The sequence below is a fragment of the Dipodomys ordii genome, unplaced genomic scaffold (assembly GCF_000151885.1).
Source record: "Dipodomys ordii isolate 6190 unplaced genomic scaffold, Dord_2.0 Scaffold82, whole genome shotgun sequence".
Taxonomy (NCBI): domain Eukaryota; kingdom Metazoa; phylum Chordata; class Mammalia; order Rodentia; family Heteromyidae; genus Dipodomys; species Dipodomys ordii.
In genome coordinates, this window is record NW_012267298.1 from 7,027,188 (window position 1) to 7,046,421 (window position 19,234).

The 19,234-nt window shown below is 45.9% G+C and overlaps 1 protein-coding gene across 1 annotated transcript in view; it reads right to left on the reverse strand.

The window, feature by feature from the left end:
* The window catches only part of Zfat (zinc finger and AT hook domain containing), a 128,179-nt gene that overhangs the window by 16,944 nt on the left and 92,001 nt on the right, over positions 1-19,234 (reverse strand). Inside the window, exons 12-14 of the mRNA XM_013025216.1 lie at positions 10,648-10,766; positions 6,008-6,134; positions 3,233-3,363 (exon numbers count right to left, since the gene is read on the reverse strand). Coding sequence (XP_012880670.1) covers positions 3,233-3,363; positions 6,008-6,134; positions 10,648-10,766 — 377 coding nt within the window. The remainder of the gene's footprint in view (positions 1-3,232; positions 3,364-6,007; positions 6,135-10,647; positions 10,767-19,234) is intronic.

The window sequence follows — 19,234 nt, forward strand, 5'->3', positions numbered from 1 at the left end:
GCCACCTCCCACAGTAGAAGGGACTCTGCAGAGGTGACCTGCCAAGGAACTTGTCCTAGGGTGACATGCCAGGCAGACAAGCCTGGGCAACTGGCCGAGTGTCCAAGCTAATCAGGAGAGCGGCACTAGCCAAGGAGAAGCACTCTGACCACGGGAACAGTGCAGAGGAAGACCTCAGCCTGCTATGCTAGCTCTGCCGCTGCAGGATGGAGCCCTGAGTTACACATGTGGGTGGCCGCTAGAAGCTGGGAAAGGCAAAGGAAGGTGGGCTTTGTCCTTTCCAGAGGAATATAGCTCTGCTGACACTTTAATTTTAGCCCAGGAAACCCCTATCAGATTTCCAGACTTACAGAGCTGCAAGCTAATACATTTGTGCTGTGTAAGTCATTCAGCCTGTGGTCACCTGTGACAGTGGCCAACAGGAAACTCTAGCCAGAGACTGTCCGTCTCTGACCACAGCCAACTTTCAATCAGTGCCCACTACATGAATGAAAGTCATTAAGCCAACAGTCTCTAAAATAAAATGCAATCTATAAGAACAACACAGTGATGTCAGCCAGGAGCCAAGGTGATGACTATTTATTTTAGTTCCTTAAGTCTTCCTTTTCTTTTACATGATTAAAAGTGACTCAGAGAATCTCACAGTAGTACTTCCTGTGACATGTCTAACATCTAAACTACTTAGGCAATCTTATTAATCAAATACAAATCTTCTTCTCATAAAACTCATTAAAAGAGGACGAAACCAACTCATTGAAAGCGAACTGTTGGGTCTCAACAAAGGCAGGCTTAACTGCACCCCAAGTCCTCGCATGTGCTGTCCTGCCGGGTGCGTGGTGGAAGTCGCCCACACCCAGGCCGTGTGAGCCTCGCACAAAGGAGAGAGCCATCATCGCTTTCCCACAGGTCCATAGGACTTGCTTCTCAGTGGTTTAGCACACACATTAGCAGACGTAACTTCCTACACCAGAGTTCAACTACAACGAAAACAATTAAACACACTTCTCCAATACAAACAGCCACATTCAACACAAATGATGAGGCAAGTGAGTGGGGGCATTCCTTTAGCTGGCAGAGCTGGAAATGCTACAGTCTCTTAGCTACAGACGTGGGCATTTAAGGTCTCCCTGCCCATCCACCCATCCATCTGCTCTCCGCTCCATCCTGTATGCACAGCCAGGTGCTGTGAAAGTGAGGTGCTGGCCAGGCAGACATGACACTGACACACACAGGTGCATCTTTCCAGACACGATTCCTCACCACTGTGTCCCGCAGCACTACGTGCAGCCCTGCGTTTGCTATGAGAGGCTCCGCTCTTTCCTCCTCTTGGGAGCATATATAAATTGTTGGGTTTTTTTCCAGGATGCTTATCTGCCTCTCCCCTTGTTGAGCTGTCAGTCTAATGCCTGGGAGCATATCTAAGTTGTATCTTAACAACACATCAGAACCTCATGTATCATTGCATTGCCTGTGATACTCAATAAATCACAGCCCAGAGAGCAGCAGACCTATCCCTTCCTTAGAGATGCCACATATCACAGTCAGCAGCACCTTTGACTCTCTCAAAAGCATCTGCATGTATGACACATCCAAAGTCCTCCTAACTCTGCCCAAATGAACCCTTCCCGAGGAACCAGGTCTAGTTCAAGGTTCTACACCTCAGGATACACATGCAGCGCTCCAGAAGAGCTTCATAAAACAAGGTCACAACTGCAGCCTAGTAAACACCTAGCAAAGCCAAAAAACCTGGAAGTGAACACATCTATTCTCAATGAATATAGAGTAGCAGGTAAATGCAGACTGAACCACCCCACTGCCCGCAGTCTGACTTCTGTTCGTACCTCCTAGAATGAAACCACACTATGAGAGAGAGAGGGGTTTGAGGACACGTAATTAAGTAATTCCTCCACATATGGTAAGTCTGATCTGTTAATCTAGAAATCCAAAGTTAATTCAGATGTTCTATAATTGCCTTGAGAGAAATACTTGGCCTGATTTTCCTGCTTTGTGTGGTCCCTGAGCACACATGGGGGGCTGGTATAGAGACCACAAGGCTGTCCACTTCCAACTACCAGTGGCAGGTGGCCAGGAAGCATCGCCCAGGAGTCGATACATGACAGGCATATTAGGAAATATCTTCATTGGTGACTGCCAAGAAAAGCTTATGCTTTCCTTAAGTTACCTGGTTCACCTTTCCTTCTTGCTTTCATTCACAAAATTCAGCACCAAAATTTTAATAGTGTGCATCTCTTCTAGGTCTCTCCTCAAGTTCAGATAGACTTTTCTCCAATAAGCCTTTTATATAACAGCCCCAACCCCCACTCGTCGGCCCCAACCCTCCCCTCCCTCCCTCTTCTCCTTGTTACTGCATCTGCACACCAGCTGGGCGTGTCATCCTGGTTGTCCCCATCTGAGAGGAACCACTTGATGGTAGACACCGGTTCCCCGGGGAACCCAACAGCCAGAACACTGGCTGAGGAGAGCAGGCACTCAAAAAATACCCACTGAATGACTCCAGGCAAGCACAGATAAACCATACAAGACAGGATATTCTACATTTCAACTTTCTCCATGAATTAAATTTCCCTGGTTTCAATGTGTTCAGTGTTTTTGTTTTCTGTCCTTAAAGTGCCTGTGGAAGCCAGCCTAAATCTTTCATAAGATGAGAGCCGGAGATGGTAGATGAAGAGACAGTACACCGACAGCAAGGATGCCCCGGCGGCCTAGCATGCTGCACTCTAGCACATGGTGAAGCCTGGCTGTGGACAGAGGAGGAATGAGCCAAGCAGTGCGATGACTAATTTGGCAAAGGGATCTTTCTCCCAAACTCTCCATTCTCTTTCAATCCTGTATGGATCTGAGCAGGTGATGGGGGCGGGGGGCACTGGGGAGAGGTTGCTGGCATGCCTGTGTGTTCCCACACTTTGCACTGGTCTGCTTCCTTGCTGGGGCCGCAGCCTTCACTACAGATGTGCCCACACACGTCCACACCAGCTCCCTTCTTTGCAAGGAAATGCATGAAGAGTCTCTGGGGAATTTTGAAATATATTATGTCCCTTCATAAAGCCCCACTCATAGTCACAGAGACGCAACCTGTAACAGTCGGAGGTAGATGGAAATGCAGGACAGTAGGCCAATTTCTTTCCCACTCTGACTCCAGGCAAGTTAGAGCCCTGAAACCACGGCAGGGAGGACCTTCGGAGATGGGTGTTTCAGAGTGTGGGGGTCTCACCTGTTTCACCACAGTCACCGTCCCGGGAGCCATGGCCACCACCGAGGCCACAGCGGTGGCGTCGTGGGTCTCTCCACCCAGCTCGATGATCTGCTGCAGGATGTTCACAGCTGTGGGGTCCAGCCGGTCACCTGAGGACCAAGAAGCACACGAGACCATTAGGGCCACCTGGTGGAAGGGCAACCAGTGCCAAGCCAGCGCCCTTTCCCAGGATGAGGCCTCTGACGGGATGCTCGGGTTCTAAGCATTCTTGTACTGTGTCATGAGAAATGATTTGTATGGTACTTTACAGCTTATCAAGCATTTTCTACAAGAACATCTCAAAATGCCCAGCCCAGTGAGAAGATGGCATTGCGATAGGATCCCCACTTTGTCAATTTGTCACTGGATCACAGAAAAAGCAGAGACTTGCATCAGGCCCAATGGCCAATTAACAGCACAAAGTCAAGGCCAAACCCTAGAGGCTCACGTTCTGAAGCTCAACCTGGGAACACGGGCCTGCCCCTCACACTGCCGCTCCTGGAGCACCTGCTGACATCTTCTCTCGAGTGCATGGTAGGTGGCCATGAAAGTGGGCTGTGTCAGGCACCCAGTTGAACAGCAAACCACCCACAGATACCCTATCTATCCTGCCCGTGGGGTTTCCAACCCCAGATCAGCTTCCGTTTTCATCCTGCCAGTACTCAAGGCCAACAATTTAGCATACCCCATCTGCTCTGACCTTCTGTGAGCCTCCCTGTAATCCTGATCATACCCTGATCCTGATCAAGAGAGAAACAGCTGCCCACTTTACCAATGTCTTTGCCAATGTTTGCATCCTTACCGGCAGTTTTCAAGACCATGTTCCAATGTGAATCAGCAAGTAATCAGAGAAAAGAAGAGCTTGACATGATGTAGGTAGGACACAGCATATGACTAAGGTGATGATGTAATATAGATAGATAGATAGGTAGGTAGGTAGGTAGGTAGGTAGGTAGGTAGATAGATAGATAGATAGATAGATAGATAGACAGACAGACAGATGAATAGATGTTTACCACCAAGAGTCCCAGACCATTCCACAGTTATGCCCACCCATGCCCTAGGAGGAGATGATGCGGATATGCCTTGTAATCAACCACTCTGAACATCCAAAGATTGAAACATTTACCTTAAAACTTACTGAGGTTGGGTCTCAATCCCTCATCCAGGTACTCCCCCATTTATCCAGCCCTACGACCTGCCAGGAACTGTGGTTCCTCCTGGGAAAACAGGCAAAGACTAACAAGGCCTCCCCATCCTCTTCTTGCTGTGTTCCAGGCTCTTGAGACCCATTGTTGGCAAAGTGCACTGACAGGTCTCAGGTAGGGAGGGCAGTTAGGGGAAGAAGGTGGGTGGGACTCAGTGGATGCTCTACACACTGCATACTGAAGCTAGGAATGAGCTGTCCAGAAAGAATGTGCTGAAGGGCAAGTGGCCAGCCCAGATCCCAGGGAGCACAGGAGCACACAGTGAAAGCTGCAGCTATGCTGAGGGCTGCAGACTCTGGCAAAGACAGGGCAAATGAGGGGCAGCAGGCTGGAACAGGCAGGCCTAACTCAGCTGCGAGGTTTGAAAAGTATTCAAAGAGCTCAGAAAAGACACTGGAGGGCCTTTGGCACGTGTGTGTGTGTGTGTGTGTGTGTGTGTGTGTGTGTGTGTGTGTGTGTGTGTGTGTGTGTGTGTGAGAGAGACACACACAGAGAGACACTCACATAGAGACACAAAGATAGGCTATATTCTGCAGGTCCTGTAACATCACTGAACAACACGAAGGAAACTAAATTCAGATGGGCCAACTCTGTAGAGAATCACATTGAACAGCCCGAGCTCTGACTCTTCTGTCTGCAGAAGTGGTGGTGCTATCTTCCCCATTCCTTATAGCTGGGCAGGCAGACAATCCTGTCTTGCCAATGACGCTCCTAAATGGACTCACAGGAGCTTAGGAGTAGCTTTCTCAACACCTGGGGCTGAGGGGCGGAAGGACTGGTCAAAGAGCATTTTTTTCACTCCTATTTCCTATTGAATTGACTTCAATTAATGCTTTCCTTTTAATCTTGCTTGATTTTCATCTCTGGCCCCAAACAAGAGCTGTGCTACACACTAAAAGTGTGTAGATACTGAGCACAAAACTGGCATGGGAGTTTTGTGTTTAAAACTGATGGAAACTGAAAACCGGCATGAGGATGCAGCTCGCTGGCAGGGCACTTGCCCGGTGTGAGTGAGGCCCCGGCCTGGATCCCCACCACTGCAAAAATAAAATAAAAACTGACTTTTGGCCTTGAGTGAGCCTTTGGGAAAGCACAGGAATTGGGGTGACAGCTTGGCAGCCCCAGGCATCTGAGTGTGGACTGAAAGCCTTGAGGTCCCAGGTGGTCTGCAAGGTAACTTGCTGGCATGGCAGACCTAGCACCCACTGCCACCGGCCAGCCCCTCTGGCCCCTGAGAAGAGCCCCCAGGACAGTCATGAAGCATGGGATGAGACATTATTTCCCTGAGGAGGAGCCAAGAGCTCTAGACTCCCGGGCCTGCTCCCAACAACCTCAGCCCACCATCCACAATAGAAAGCCTCCTCCACACCTGCAAAGTAAGAATAGTGAGATCAGCTCTTCTTTGAGGCTGTTCAGATCAACTGGTGAGCATCATTCATCCCCAGATCCATTCGCCCCACATGTAGAGACCTGAAGTGCTGAAGGAGCCTTCAGACCCTTCAGACAGGACTAGGGTCCTGTGCTGAAGGGAGCAGCCATGCCTCACCATTCTCAGAGGTGTTTCTCAGATCCTGAAGGGCAGCGACAGCAGCCTGTGTCCCCTGCACATCTTCTTCCGCCTCTGTGATGTGGAGATACTGGGTGGACAGTTCCTCACCAGTCTCTGTTGCTGGCTAAAAATGGAAAGATAATATATTTGCATCCGTCTCAAAGACTGACTGCTACCTAGAAGACGCAGAGTAATGAATTAAGACAAAACACATGAACACAAGGCAAGGCTTTAGAACATCTTATTTCCTTAACCTCCCTGGGAAACCACTCATCCCAATCAATGTACCTCCCAAAGAGAAACTGTTTCTGAACCCAACCAGCTGTGGTGGAAGTTTCGTGCCCCACAGTAGTAAATGGAACAGGTTGTTCAAAACCAGAGATTTATAACTTTAATTTGCCTCTTAGTCTGGAGCCTCAGGCCACGTATTTAACAGAGGCAAAGCAGCAGCAATGGAACAAAGGGGGAGAGGAGAGAGGAGGATGGATAATTACATAGCAGGTACAGCACACTTCTGGTACAGTGAGGGTCCAGTGAGTTGGGGCTGTTTGTGGCATTCTTGTCATCACAAAATGGAGACTGAACAGAAAACTGATCACAAGAAGTATCATCTGTCTACTCTCAGAGCGTGTAAGAGCAGGAAGCGTTGGAGTGACGTGCAAAGGGATTTCAAGGATAGCGGCATGAATGATCCCCAAAAAAGAAAAAAATAAGGGGCTTCAGACCAAGTCCACAAGAGCCTAAGTCATGCTCCATCAACACACATCACACAGCTTCAGAGAAATATTCATCTCATGATCCAAGTCAATTTAGGTACCTCCAGCCTGACATATAGCAGATACCATATGAATATTTGGTGAATGCAGAAATTAGAAACAAGAACATTTGGGGCTGGGAAGGTGGCTCAGTGGTAGAGCGCTTGCCTTGCATGCATGAGGCCCTGGGTTCGATTCCTCAGCACCACATAAGCAGAAAAGAAAAAAGCCGGAAGTGGCGCTGTGGCTCAAGTGGTAGAGCGCTAGCCTTGAGCTGAAGAGCTGAGGGACAGCGCCCAGGCCCAGAGTTCAGGCCCCACGACCGGACCCACCCCCCAAAAAAAAGAAACAAGAACATTTTAGAGCATCATGGAACACATATTAGGCAACATTGGACTCAAGCAATGCCTTAGCCTGTGACAGGTCCGGCTGCACGCCATGTGGCACGCTCACTCTGGGAAGCAATGCAATCACTGCTTTCAGGGAGGACAATGCCCCTCACATTCCGGAAGCCAGGTGACACACACACCCCTGGAACAGGCGGCTTGTTACAGGACAGTGACTTCTCCCCAGCTTCCAGAACACTGTATTGTCTCACTATAGAATAAAGTACATGTGTGTGTGTGTCTGTGTGTGTGTGTGTCTGTGTGTGTGTGAACTATTTTTGTTGTGGTCATTGTTCTGCAGATTCTGTAGAATCTGTGAGAAGTAAGCCCTTCAGAAGTAAAGGATGTTACTGTATGCATTCATAAAAATACCCACTGATCAAGGTGGATTCAATTTTACAACATGAATTGGCATTTCAATTTCTATTTCATCAACAGAGACCAAATTGTTGCAGCATGAACTTGCACTAGGCAATTAACTGTTTCCACAGATGACAATGTGAAGCTGAGGATGTCCTCATCACTAACAGTAGGAAGGGCTTATCTGGGGCTACATACATTGCAACTTACACAGCATTTTGCTAGTCCTTTCATCCTCTCAGATAGTATCCACTTACTGTGTGGATGAATACACTAAGGCCAAATTAGTCAAACAATGGCTCAAGGTTAAGCAGTTTGCAGATGACAAAGACAGAATTAAAAACCAAAGTTCATCTTTGACTTTTTTTTTTTTGGTCCATCATGGGACTTGAACTCTGGGCCTGGGCACTGTCCCTCAGCTCTTCAGCTCAAGGCTAGCACTCTACCACTTCAGCCACAGTGGCACTTCCAGTTTTCTGGTGCTTTATTGGAGATAAGAGTTTCATGGCTTTTCCTGCCTGGGCTGGCTTTGAACTGCGATCCTCAGATCTCAGCCTCCTGAGTGGCTAGGATTACAGGCATGAGCCACCAGTGCCCGGTTCATTCTTGACTTTTTAATGGCATTAAAAAAATTTCCAATATTCACAAAAGCAGAAAGATGAGTGTAATCAACTTCCATGCTTCTCTCACCCAACTGAACAATTACTAATTCACAGCCAGTCATTATTTGACTATAGTTCTGGGTCCCATACTTTTCATTTTCCACTCTTGAAGCAAATTATCTCCTCTATAAATATTTCAGAATATATCTCAAAAGCTAAAAAAATCCCTGGGTGCCAGTGGCTCACACCTGTAATTCTAGCTTCTTAGGAAGCTGAGATTGCAAGGACTGTATTTAAATGCCAGCCTGGACAGAAAAGTTTATGAGACCCCTTTCTCAACGGAAAGCTGTTAAGCACTTGTTTTACTAACTAAACAGGAAGTCTCACATAGGCATACTGTGCCTAGGTGCAAGAAGCAAGACTCTAACTCAAAAATAGCTGGCCAAAATCATGGCTGGAGGCCTGGCCCAGCAGTAAGAGCACCTGCCTAGGAAGCATGTGGACCCAAACTCAAGACTCCAGTATACAAATGCTAAAACTCCTCCAAAACACAACTACAGGGGCTGGGAAGGTAGCTCAGTGGTAGAGTGTTTACCTTGCATGCATGAGGCCCTGAGTTCAATTCCTCAGCACCATATAAACAGAAAAAGCCAGAAATGGCACTGTGGCTCAAGGGGTAGAGCATTAGCCTTGAGCTGAAGAGCTGAGGGACAGCTCCCAGGCTCAGAGTTCAGGCCCCACGACCGACAAAAAAATAAAATAAAATAAAAAATAAAACAACTATAATACTACTGTCACACTCAAGAACTTAGTCCATAATACCAACACATACCTACACTGTCCAAATCTCTGTGTTCTCATTTTTATAAGCAGAGCAAATCAAATCTAAATGAGGTTCACACATTAGAAGTGAGTGATCTGTCTCATAAGACTTAGAAAATGCATCTAATCTTCCTCTACCTCTGGCTCCCGCCCCCTGAAGTTTATTAGTTGAGGAGAGCAGGCATTTTGCCTGAAAGAGCTCCCACTCATCTGAGTGTTGAGATTGGATTGCCACGAAACAAAGTAATATGCTGCTCTGATCTCAGTGTTTTCAATATACTGCAAGTTAGAGGTGAATCTAAATAATTAGATTTGGATGCCCTTTTTGGCAAGAATGCTTCCTGGGCTGTACTGTGCTTTATTCAAGAGAGGCCCATGTGCTTGATTCTTTTCTGTAGTGTCAGCATAACTGGGGACCCTTACTAGATCTATGACATCATTAGAAGGTTACATACTGTGATATTCTAAAGGAAAACACCCCTTGTCCTCATCAGATGTTTGGCTGTGCTGACACTGGGTGATTGGGAAGTTGGGACGAGTGCGTGGCCCTTGGTCTTTAGAATCAGTGCTCAAGAGATAGAGGTGAATCCCTTGATTCCTGCAAAGGTGGCTGAGATCTTCCCCAAGAAGCTTTACAGAAACTTACAGAGTTAAACATGTTTTATGAGTTCCGTTGTAGTCATTAAATACTTACAACAGACTCAGCATAACAGTACAGCCTCCACCAACAACAGAAAAATCTACAACAGTGACACACTGAAGCTCTTCTCGTACTAAGGTTATGTCTCCTCGTAAAGGCACAAATTCTATTAACAGTGATTTTAGTGAGATAGACGCTCACTATGTAGTTATACTACTGAGTGATCCACAGGTAGAATTCACTTATTTACTTTAGGATCCATATGTAGAATGTGCTTTCTGTGCTTTCATTTTGTCTTCATTGTTTTTGTTTTTGTTTCAATTACTTGCTTATTTTTATTTTAATTTTATTGTCAAGGTGATGTAAAGAGGGTTTACAGTTACATAGGTAAGGTAGTGAGTACTTGTTATGGGAACTATTTCCATGAATCACAGTGACATCCACCTCTCCTTGTCCTTCCCCCCTTGGGCTCCCTTCCCTACACAAAATGTTCAGCTTTTCGTTGTTTGCAATTATTTTACTCTGACATTATCATAGACTTACAGAGAGTGGCAAAGGTGGTACAGTGGAGAAGACCTCTAATCTCCCAGCCTGTCCTAATGCTAACTTCTTGTGTAACCATAGCACCATATCAAAACCAAGACAGTGCAGTACTATCAATGGCCATCTACACTACAGATATTATCTATGCTCTGCCAGGTTTCTTCTTAGCAGCCTCTTTCTGTTCCAGGAGAGGGAAGTTCACCCTTCAGTACTGGGAGCGTGTGGTCTGGAATCGGGATATGAAGCCTTACCATTTCTCAGTGAGGATGGCATGGAACCCCTTGCCTTCTAATTTTCTAACTGGATTTGTGGCTAGGAGCAGCAAAACTGTCAATGAGGTCAATGCAAACACTCACAGCGGAGTCTAAATTCAATCTGCATTTCACCCAGCAGCACCCTGAGTGACAACTGAAAAGGTTGCATATGTTTCCCCGCCACAAATCCAGCACTCCAGAGGTTTGCTGTCGGGCCCAGGACTTGGCTTCCTGGATTTTCCGGTATATGTAGAAATGTCAAGCTCTAGAGTTACCTCCCACTTGGAGTCTCCATCAATTTCTACCACCTTCAAGCCATGTTTGTTCTTCAAGTGCCTGTTGAACTCCCACTTGGTGCCATATACGAAGCTGCAAACAGGACATTTCAAGCCACCTGTGGAGACAAGTAAGAAGTGTTGTCTACTCATAGAGATGCCACATTCCTCCTCCTACCCAATAGCTCAAACATGAGACGAGAGGTCTCCAGCACTTATACTGAAGCCACACTTAGTATTGCAACACAATAGCAACTGTGTATATGATATTTAGGGCAAGAGTTCACAACCTCATAGCTTTCTCATTTATTGAGTATGTCTTTGCAGACTCTCATAGCTGTTTGATTTTTTTGTTCATGGTGGTGAAGCTTGAACTCAGTGCCTGGGCGCTGTCCCTAAGCCTCTTTGTGCTCAAGGCTAGTAGTGCTCTACACCACTTCCAGTGTGGAGTGGTTAATTGGAGATGTCTCATGGGGGACTTTTTTGGTATCAAACTGTGATCCTCAGATCTCAGCCTCCTGAGTAGCTAGGATTATAGGCATGAGCCACCAGCTCCTGGCCTTGTTTGATATTTTAAATGTCAGAAAGAAATAAAGTGAGTAATACCATTCTCTTGGCTGAGAGGATAAGCAGCTAAATCATTCTTTTATACTTTTACTTGGAAATCCATAAATAACTCAGAAAAAAAAGGAAGGGCATTGGTTACTTGTCTAAAATCTCCTTTTTTCTACAACACTCAGGAGCCAGATTCTCAGTTGTTTTTTCACTTCAGAAGCTAAATCACTGGTGTGACCTCCCCCATGAATTTCCCAGTGAAGAACAAATTAAAAGGCTGGCCGAATCCTGAAGTGTCACTATTTATTGAACTGATTAAATTTTGTACGTGTTCCTAGAGGTTTTAATTAGGGAGAATATAAAACCAGAGGTAAAAATCAAACAAGAAAAAAGTAAAAGAGAATCACAGAAAAGATCATCTTTCTAAAGTTCTATCCCAAACAGCAACTAAACTGGAGACGAGACAACAATATTCCTGTTTGGGAGATGAACACTCTGGCCCCAGACGTCAACTGCATATCAACATCCTGCCTGCTGCCCAGGCCATCCACCTGGGGATGGTCTACACTCCTTCGTCAAAGAGCCTCTGGGTGTATCTGGTGCTCAGAGATTCCAGCAGTGCCCCCCCTGGCGAGCTGTGGGCAGCACCCTCCCGGCCTGCACTGATTCCACTATATTGTTTTCTCTACGCAGACCCAGGCGCTTCTTTCTGTTCCCACCCATTGGCTGTGTTCTGGGGTTTCTGGACAAGAAGAACTACCATTCATCTCTCAGGATGGGCTTGCTCTGAGCCCTCCCTCGTGAATTGTGATCTCTATACCTGGATTCTCTTTTCTTTTTAATTCTGACAAATTATCTCCATATTACCTATGTTGTTGTTTAGATCTTTTAGGATTTGTAAAATAGTTTCTGTTGTATTTTTGGTGGATTCTCATTAGGAGGATTAATCCAAATCACCTAGGCCACATGTAGTCTCTGCTGTAATTATTTCCCTTCTGAGTAGCTCCATGTGCATTTCCTCAGAACCACGTGCTTCCTGCATAGAACTGAGTATGGTTTACAGAAGTCAGGTCACTTAACACTGATATACCCCCATCATCACTGCCTGGCTCATGTTCTGCTGGTTGTTCTGCTCATTCTCGCTTGCTTGCATTGGCAACTCTTCTCTGCCTTCTGGCAGGATCACCAGTCTGCACCTTTTCCATTCCCTTCCACCCCACCGGCCTCTCTCTGTTCCCAAGAGCCAACACTCCAGAGCTTAAGCTTTCAAGTGTGGCAGGTGTGCCTTTCTATAAAACTTGCTTGGCAAATCCACAGCCCAGAATCAACCCAACCGCCAGCCTTCCTGGCCTGCATGCCAGCATGCAGAGGCAAATCACTAGTCAAACTTATTTTCAGAATGCTGTTCTTTGAGGCTTTATTTCCCTCCCTAGCATACTCCTTCTGTCCACAGTGACTGCAGCTGCCCCCTTCCTTATCCTCACTGCCCAAAGTTCCTGCCGCCCACGTCACAATGATATTGGAGCTCCCTCCTCGTTCCTGTACAAATCCCCTGTTCCCATGCATCCACTAGGCGGGGAGACCCCATGGGGATGAGGTGCTCCTTCCTTCTAGGGCCACCATTCCACCCTCACAGCACAGACTCAGTGCCTTCCTATGACAAATGGCTGAATCCTCCTTTACATTTCGGAAATGAGATCTGCAGACAGTGTCACCACTGAAATTCCGGGATGAGAAGCCCCTGATTATAGCACCATCAGAAGTCATCAGTGGATTTCCTTATAGACGACACTGCAGTTCCCGGCCTCAAGTTGTAGCCTTTCTCTTTCCTACACGTCTTTATTCCTTCTAAGATGTCACCTCCAGGAAGGCAGGGGACTTCCAGGCCTTCATAAGGGTATTTACTGCCCAGGTCATGGCACCCAACATCTGATTGGTCTTCAACCAATAGATCTCTGCAAATCTTCTTGCTTTAGGTCTGTCTCCAACCATTCCTCAGTGCTTCCTCCATTTGTGGCCTTTCCCTCTACACTTACCCTTCCCCTCAGCCAGTAAGTACACTGAATTTTATCCAATAGCAAATAAAGGGCCAGATGCAGGACTGTCTTTCCTCTGTCCAGCAGAAGCAAAGTGCTGTGAAGGGAGCTCTGCTTCCAAGATTACATGGTATGCACATCACAGCTTCTTCTGAGATGGACAGCAAGGATGAGAGGCAAAAGGAGGAGGGCTCTGTTCACTAAGCCTCCTTCTGACTCCTCCAAGTTTACTCCATGGGATGATTTTTATTTTAAGAAAAGATTGATTCTAAAGCTAAACCAGGAAAGTAACATGGGGCTCTTACTTTCTTGTCTCTCCTCATCACTCAGGCCATGTACATTCAAAAGTGTCCCATCTCCCCCAATACCTTTGTGACCTGCAGTAATCACCAAGACGTTTTTGTTTATGCAGCAAGAAGAGCTGAGCAGAGCATGGAGGGTATCTCAGGCTGTCGTATTTATTTACTGCTCTCTGTACTCCTAAAGAAGCAGCAGAGGAATTCTGCCCTGATATAGAGGTTGTCTGAACAAATTATTGTAAAAAAGAAAAAAGATAATCTCATGGGGATTCACTGTGTAATGAATCATCTCCCAGACACGGTCATGATTACTGACCCAGGCCCACACCAATGGAATCTATACATCTACACGAAGCACTGTCCCATCATTGGAATTCTTGTCTCTCAGCTGAAGGGCTGGCTGATTCCCCCAACAGTCATTAGCAGACCTGGAAGCCAGTCCAAAGGCCAACAGTGCATCCCTCAGCCCATCACTTCATCATTCTGCATTCCCCTGGCCCCAAGGGCACTAAGACAGCACTGCACCCCAAGAGAGACAGACACACACAGAGGCAGAAAGACTGGCAATGGACAACAACTTCTTAAGTTCCAGAATATCCTAGAAATGAGATCTATGCTGTGTTTAGGTAAGATGAAATGGGCTTGTTTTCTCAACCAGAGGATAGCTGAACTTAGATTTTAACATCCTTTGTCATCTCTTATTTATCATCAACCATGTGGCCTCTAGAATGGCCATCTTTGAGAAGGCCCCTAGGCATGAGGACTCTACTTTGTCTCTGCCTACACTGGAACTGCTTCTCTGTGAAATTGTGCACACGTAGCAATGGCCCAGATCGAAATAACCAAGGTTGTGAGGCTTCAAAAGAAAACTGAGGACTCCTTCTGATGTACTCTTTAATGAAAACTAGGGAGAAAAAAATGCCCTTATATTATGTTTAAATTAAACTTAATATGCTAATACTCACCCACTAATTAAAAACTCCAACCTTTACCATAGTGACTTTAATTAAAGAACAACAAATAGAAATTTGTAATCCAGAATGAATGTAGAACTGAGTTAGTTAATTGACATCAGAGCTGAGTGAAATTAATTTCCCTTTTTATTTATTAAATTCCTAGCAATGCACAGTAAAGTTCAATAGAAGACTTGGTGTATTGACTCCTAGTGCTGGTATTAAGCACATACCCTAAAAACTCAACGTCCATATCATGATTTCTTCACACAGAATGAATGGTTAAACAGACAGAAGCAGAGAATTTCAGGAGCAACTTGTAGACAATTTTCAGGCACTTCAGCACTCCTTCAGGATGCCTGACATGGAAAGTTCAAGTGCAGGCACAGCGTGGCACCCAGGAGGTTCAGTCAGAGGCCAGAATCTGCTGCGTGCCCATGTAACCTAAAGAAATGTCGTTAAAATCTTGGTCTCAGATTTCTCCTCTGCTAAGGCAAAAATGCTAAAGTTCATATCCTTAAGGAAGTCAGAATAGTGGGACCTTTAAAGAGCTCAATATCCTATTCCTTGAAACATGTGCACGTGTTACCTAACATGGGAAAGAGACCTCACTGTGTTAGCTCAAGTTAGCGCAGGAATTTATAGTGAAAGGTCATTCTGGGTCAAGTTGGCCTACTATAATCACAAGTATTCTTGTAAAAAGGAATCAAGGGCAAACCAACATAGTGATATGAAGGAAGACTCCATTGACTATTACTCCTTTGAAAATGGAGGAAGAGGCCACAAGCCGAGGAGTGCAGGGACCTCAAGGAGCTGGAAAGTCAAGAAAACAGATGCTCTTCTAGAATCTCCAGACTTGTCAACACTACGGTTTTAGCCTGGTGAGACTCACTTTGCATTTCTGACCTTTAGAACTGTAAGAGAATGAATTTATGTATTTTAAGCCATTTGTTATGGCAGCCATTGGAAAAGCATCCAAGCACCCCAGGGAAAGTTGGAATGAGAGTGCGGCACTATCAAAGGAAAGTGGACACAGAATGACTGCAGTTTATGAGATTAACAAGTGAAGCTAAGGTACCAATGGCTAACTCCTATAATCCTAGCTACATGGAACCTGAGACCCAGAGGTTTGTGTTTCAAGACCAGCCTGAGGAGGAACATTTATGAGACCCTTACTCACCTGATAGCTAGACACGGTGGCATGTGTCTCTCATCCTACTTTTGTGAGAGGCTGGGATTGGGAGGACTGAGGGTTCAGAATAGCTAGGGCAGCAAAGTCCATGAGATTGCATCTCAACAGGAGAGGCTGGGTGTGGTGTGTGCACCTGTCATCCCAGCACAACGGGAAGCCTAAAATAAGTGAATCGCAGTCTGGGAAAGTGCCCAGCATGTAAAAAATTACAAAAGAGAGCAGGAGGCATAGTTTAGCCATACAGAGCCTGTGGTTTCAGCCACACCATCAGATCAAGCAGTCCTGAGCAAAGCTGCCTACTTCTTGACCTCAAACTAGACAAAAATAACAATAAATGTCTCCATAACATTTCCCTTTGACACTGAATTCCAGTGGCTAGCAAACTGCCGGCCATATTGTAGGAGCTGAACAAATGCATGCTTTAAGAACTATGCAAATAAGCAAACTAAATTTGAGCAAACTAAATTTATCAAGTATTTCCTACTGGTTAGGCACTTTCTAAAAACACTGGAGAGGGCTGGGAATGTGGCTTAGTGGTAGAGTGCTTGCCTAGCATGCATGAAGCCCTGGGTTCGATTCCTCAGTACCACATATGCAGAAAAAGCCAGAAGTGGCGCTGTGGCTCAAGTGGTAAAGAGCTACCCTTGAGCAAAAGAAGCTCAGGGACAGTGTCCAGGCCCTGAGTTCAAGCCCCAGGACTGGCACCAAAAAAAAAAAATGGAGAATAAGATCTACTGTTTGCAACTAATGTTAAGGTAGATATTGGGTTTCCTCTGCAGAGACCCCACATCAGGTTGGACTCTTCTCCCTGTGTTCATTTCAATAATACAGAGAGAGTGCTTTGAGGCCAGAAAGAAGTGGCCAGTCTGCTCAGCATCATCTTCACTCCCTACACACTCCTGAAGGGTCTATAGCTTCATAAAGCTTGGCACCAAAATACCGTACACATCTCCCCACCTGGGTTTACTGAGCCAGTCCTTGAGGTAGCTAGCTTATTTGGGCACATTTTAAGGAGAAGGGAGGGCCTACTGCAACAATCCAACCATGTCTTCCTTCAGCAAGCATGAAAATGCACTTATGTGGGACCATGCCTCAAATCCATACTAATGAACAAACAGTACAGAGAGGAATCAGCCTTCCAAATACCAGCTGCACATTAAAATGTAAGCCAGTGATAAGAACACGTTGTAGTGTTCAGACAAAATACCAAAAAGTACTAGAGTTCTTAGTAAACCAGTGTTTCCTGGAAGGACCCAGCCGATGGAGCTATGACTGTGTTACCCTGTACAGAGCTATCTGGTACCAGTGGACAAGCCAAATGCACACTCCACTCTCCAGTCTCGACGCTGGCAGCTTGCAGCCCATATTTCTACCACAGTGACTGGTAAATCCTGTACATCATGCCTTCCCACCTGACCTGGGAGAGGTGGTCCCTAAATGTTTCCCAGAACACTACTGGAAAATGCCCAAGCAGCTGCTATTCCCAGAAATTTTTAGTGTAGAATGAAAACAACACCATGGTAAAGAACATGACCTTGTTCCTCAGAAACCTAAAGAGAAGACAAATGGCTTCTCTGGGGAAATTTCAGGTCCCTTTAAGCCGCTACCCTATCTCCATGTGCTTGCATGCTTCCCAGAACTCTTGGGGGGTGGGGAAATGAGAGTCTTTCCCCACAACGAATGATCTTGTGCAGGTCTCAGTGTGACAATTTTCATCATGGCTGACAGAAAAGAAACCCTCTACGTGATTTAAGGAGTCTGCAATGTAACTTTGAGAGAACTGTATTTTTTGTGGCTTTTTACTGTGCTATTTTAATATATCTTTTTCCATATCTATATTTTTAAAGGAAGTGATAAAGTCTTACAAAGACATTTGGGAGGACTGAGTAGAAGAAAATAAAAGCAAGTGGAAATGGGATAAATTACCTGAAATTACTCAAAAGAAGTGAAATATTTCCTCTTCTCTGTAGTAACAAACATTCCTGAATCTCCAGACTAATCCAGCTTCCCATTCTCCCTCCAGTCTTCTCCCCTCTCACAGACATCGCAAGTATGAGTTTTGTGCTCTGAGATTGCTCATCTGCATTCATAATCAACCAGCTATTTCATTTCAAACCATTGCACACCAAAGCACAATACAAGACACACTTATCTATCTCCCTCTGCAGTTTGTCTCTGGAAGGGCCTGGGGAGGATGGACAGGCATGAGAGAAGATCACTGACTCCTCCAAGAGTCAGTGTAAAACCCAGATCCTGTCAGGAAATGTTAAATGATTACAGAGTCTTAGAAAGTTACCAGAAAACTCGGGGCATGAAACATTTCAACCTCAGCACATTTTTTTTTTTCGAGGCAGTGATGAAAGTCTAGAAGCACGGAGCAATGATAGTATCATCAATCAGATCCTCAGGCCTGGCCCACCAGCCACGGGAAATGTCTATTTCCTGCCAGTCCAGTCTAAGCTGTGAAGGATGTGGAAACAGGCTCGGCCTCCCACTCTAGTTATTTATGGTGACTCTAATTCAACCCATTCTTCCCACAGTGGTTCCCAGACATAGGGCTGTCAAAAATAATGCGATGGGGACTATAGCTCAGGGTAAGATGATGGTGTGGCATGTGTGAGTCCCCGTGGGTTTGATCCCCAGCAAGGGGCAGAGAGGCAACAATCCTAGAATACTTCGTATTTTCAGAAAAATATGCAAAGCTAGGAATAAAACATCCCCCACGTCAGATGCATGCAGGTACCCTCCCTTACTATCACGTCAGATGCATGCGGGTACCCTCCCTTACTATCACGTCAGATGGCTGCTCTGAGCTCCCTCCTACAGGTGAAGGGCCTAAAGACAGAGAGCTTAGGTTACCAGCCTGACATGGCACAGCCTAAGAGGGATGCAGGCTCTCCCTCCTCAGTGCTCCATCTTGCTCCCAGCTCCGTACATGCCACCGAAGGGAATGGAAGCCACAAGTTCTCCATTACCAAGCTCTAAGTCAAGATTTCTTAGCCGCTATTCCTATACATCAGCTCTGTCACCAGAAGTGCTAAGATGCAGTCAATTCATTCATGTTACACGAAGCTGCATCTCAGAGCTGTTACAGCAAGCATGAAGCTTCATGCCAACTCAGAAAACTGAGCATTCCCCAGCTCCCCCAAGCTGCACAGCATGCACCCCACATCTGTTTACTGGGCACAGGTTGCTAAAAAAATCATCTTCAACTTCAAATAGTCACAGGACTGAGGGAGGAGCAGCAGCCGATGCATGCCATGACGCAATCATTTTAGTTGAATTACCAGCATGTGGATATAAATATGACAGCCTTACTCTGTATGGTAACAGCACGTGAGCTGCACCCTCTCAGGCAGAAAAATGGGATTACTTACTTTTAAAAAGTGCAAAACAAAAGCAGAAAAAGAACACTCAAACTTTGCTACATTAATCAGGGTCTTTTTGGTTGTTTTTTTTTTGGTCCAGTCGTGGGGCCTGAACTCTGGGCCTGGGCGCTGTCCCTCAGCTCTTCAGCTCAAGGCTAGCACTCTACCACTTGAGCCACAGCGC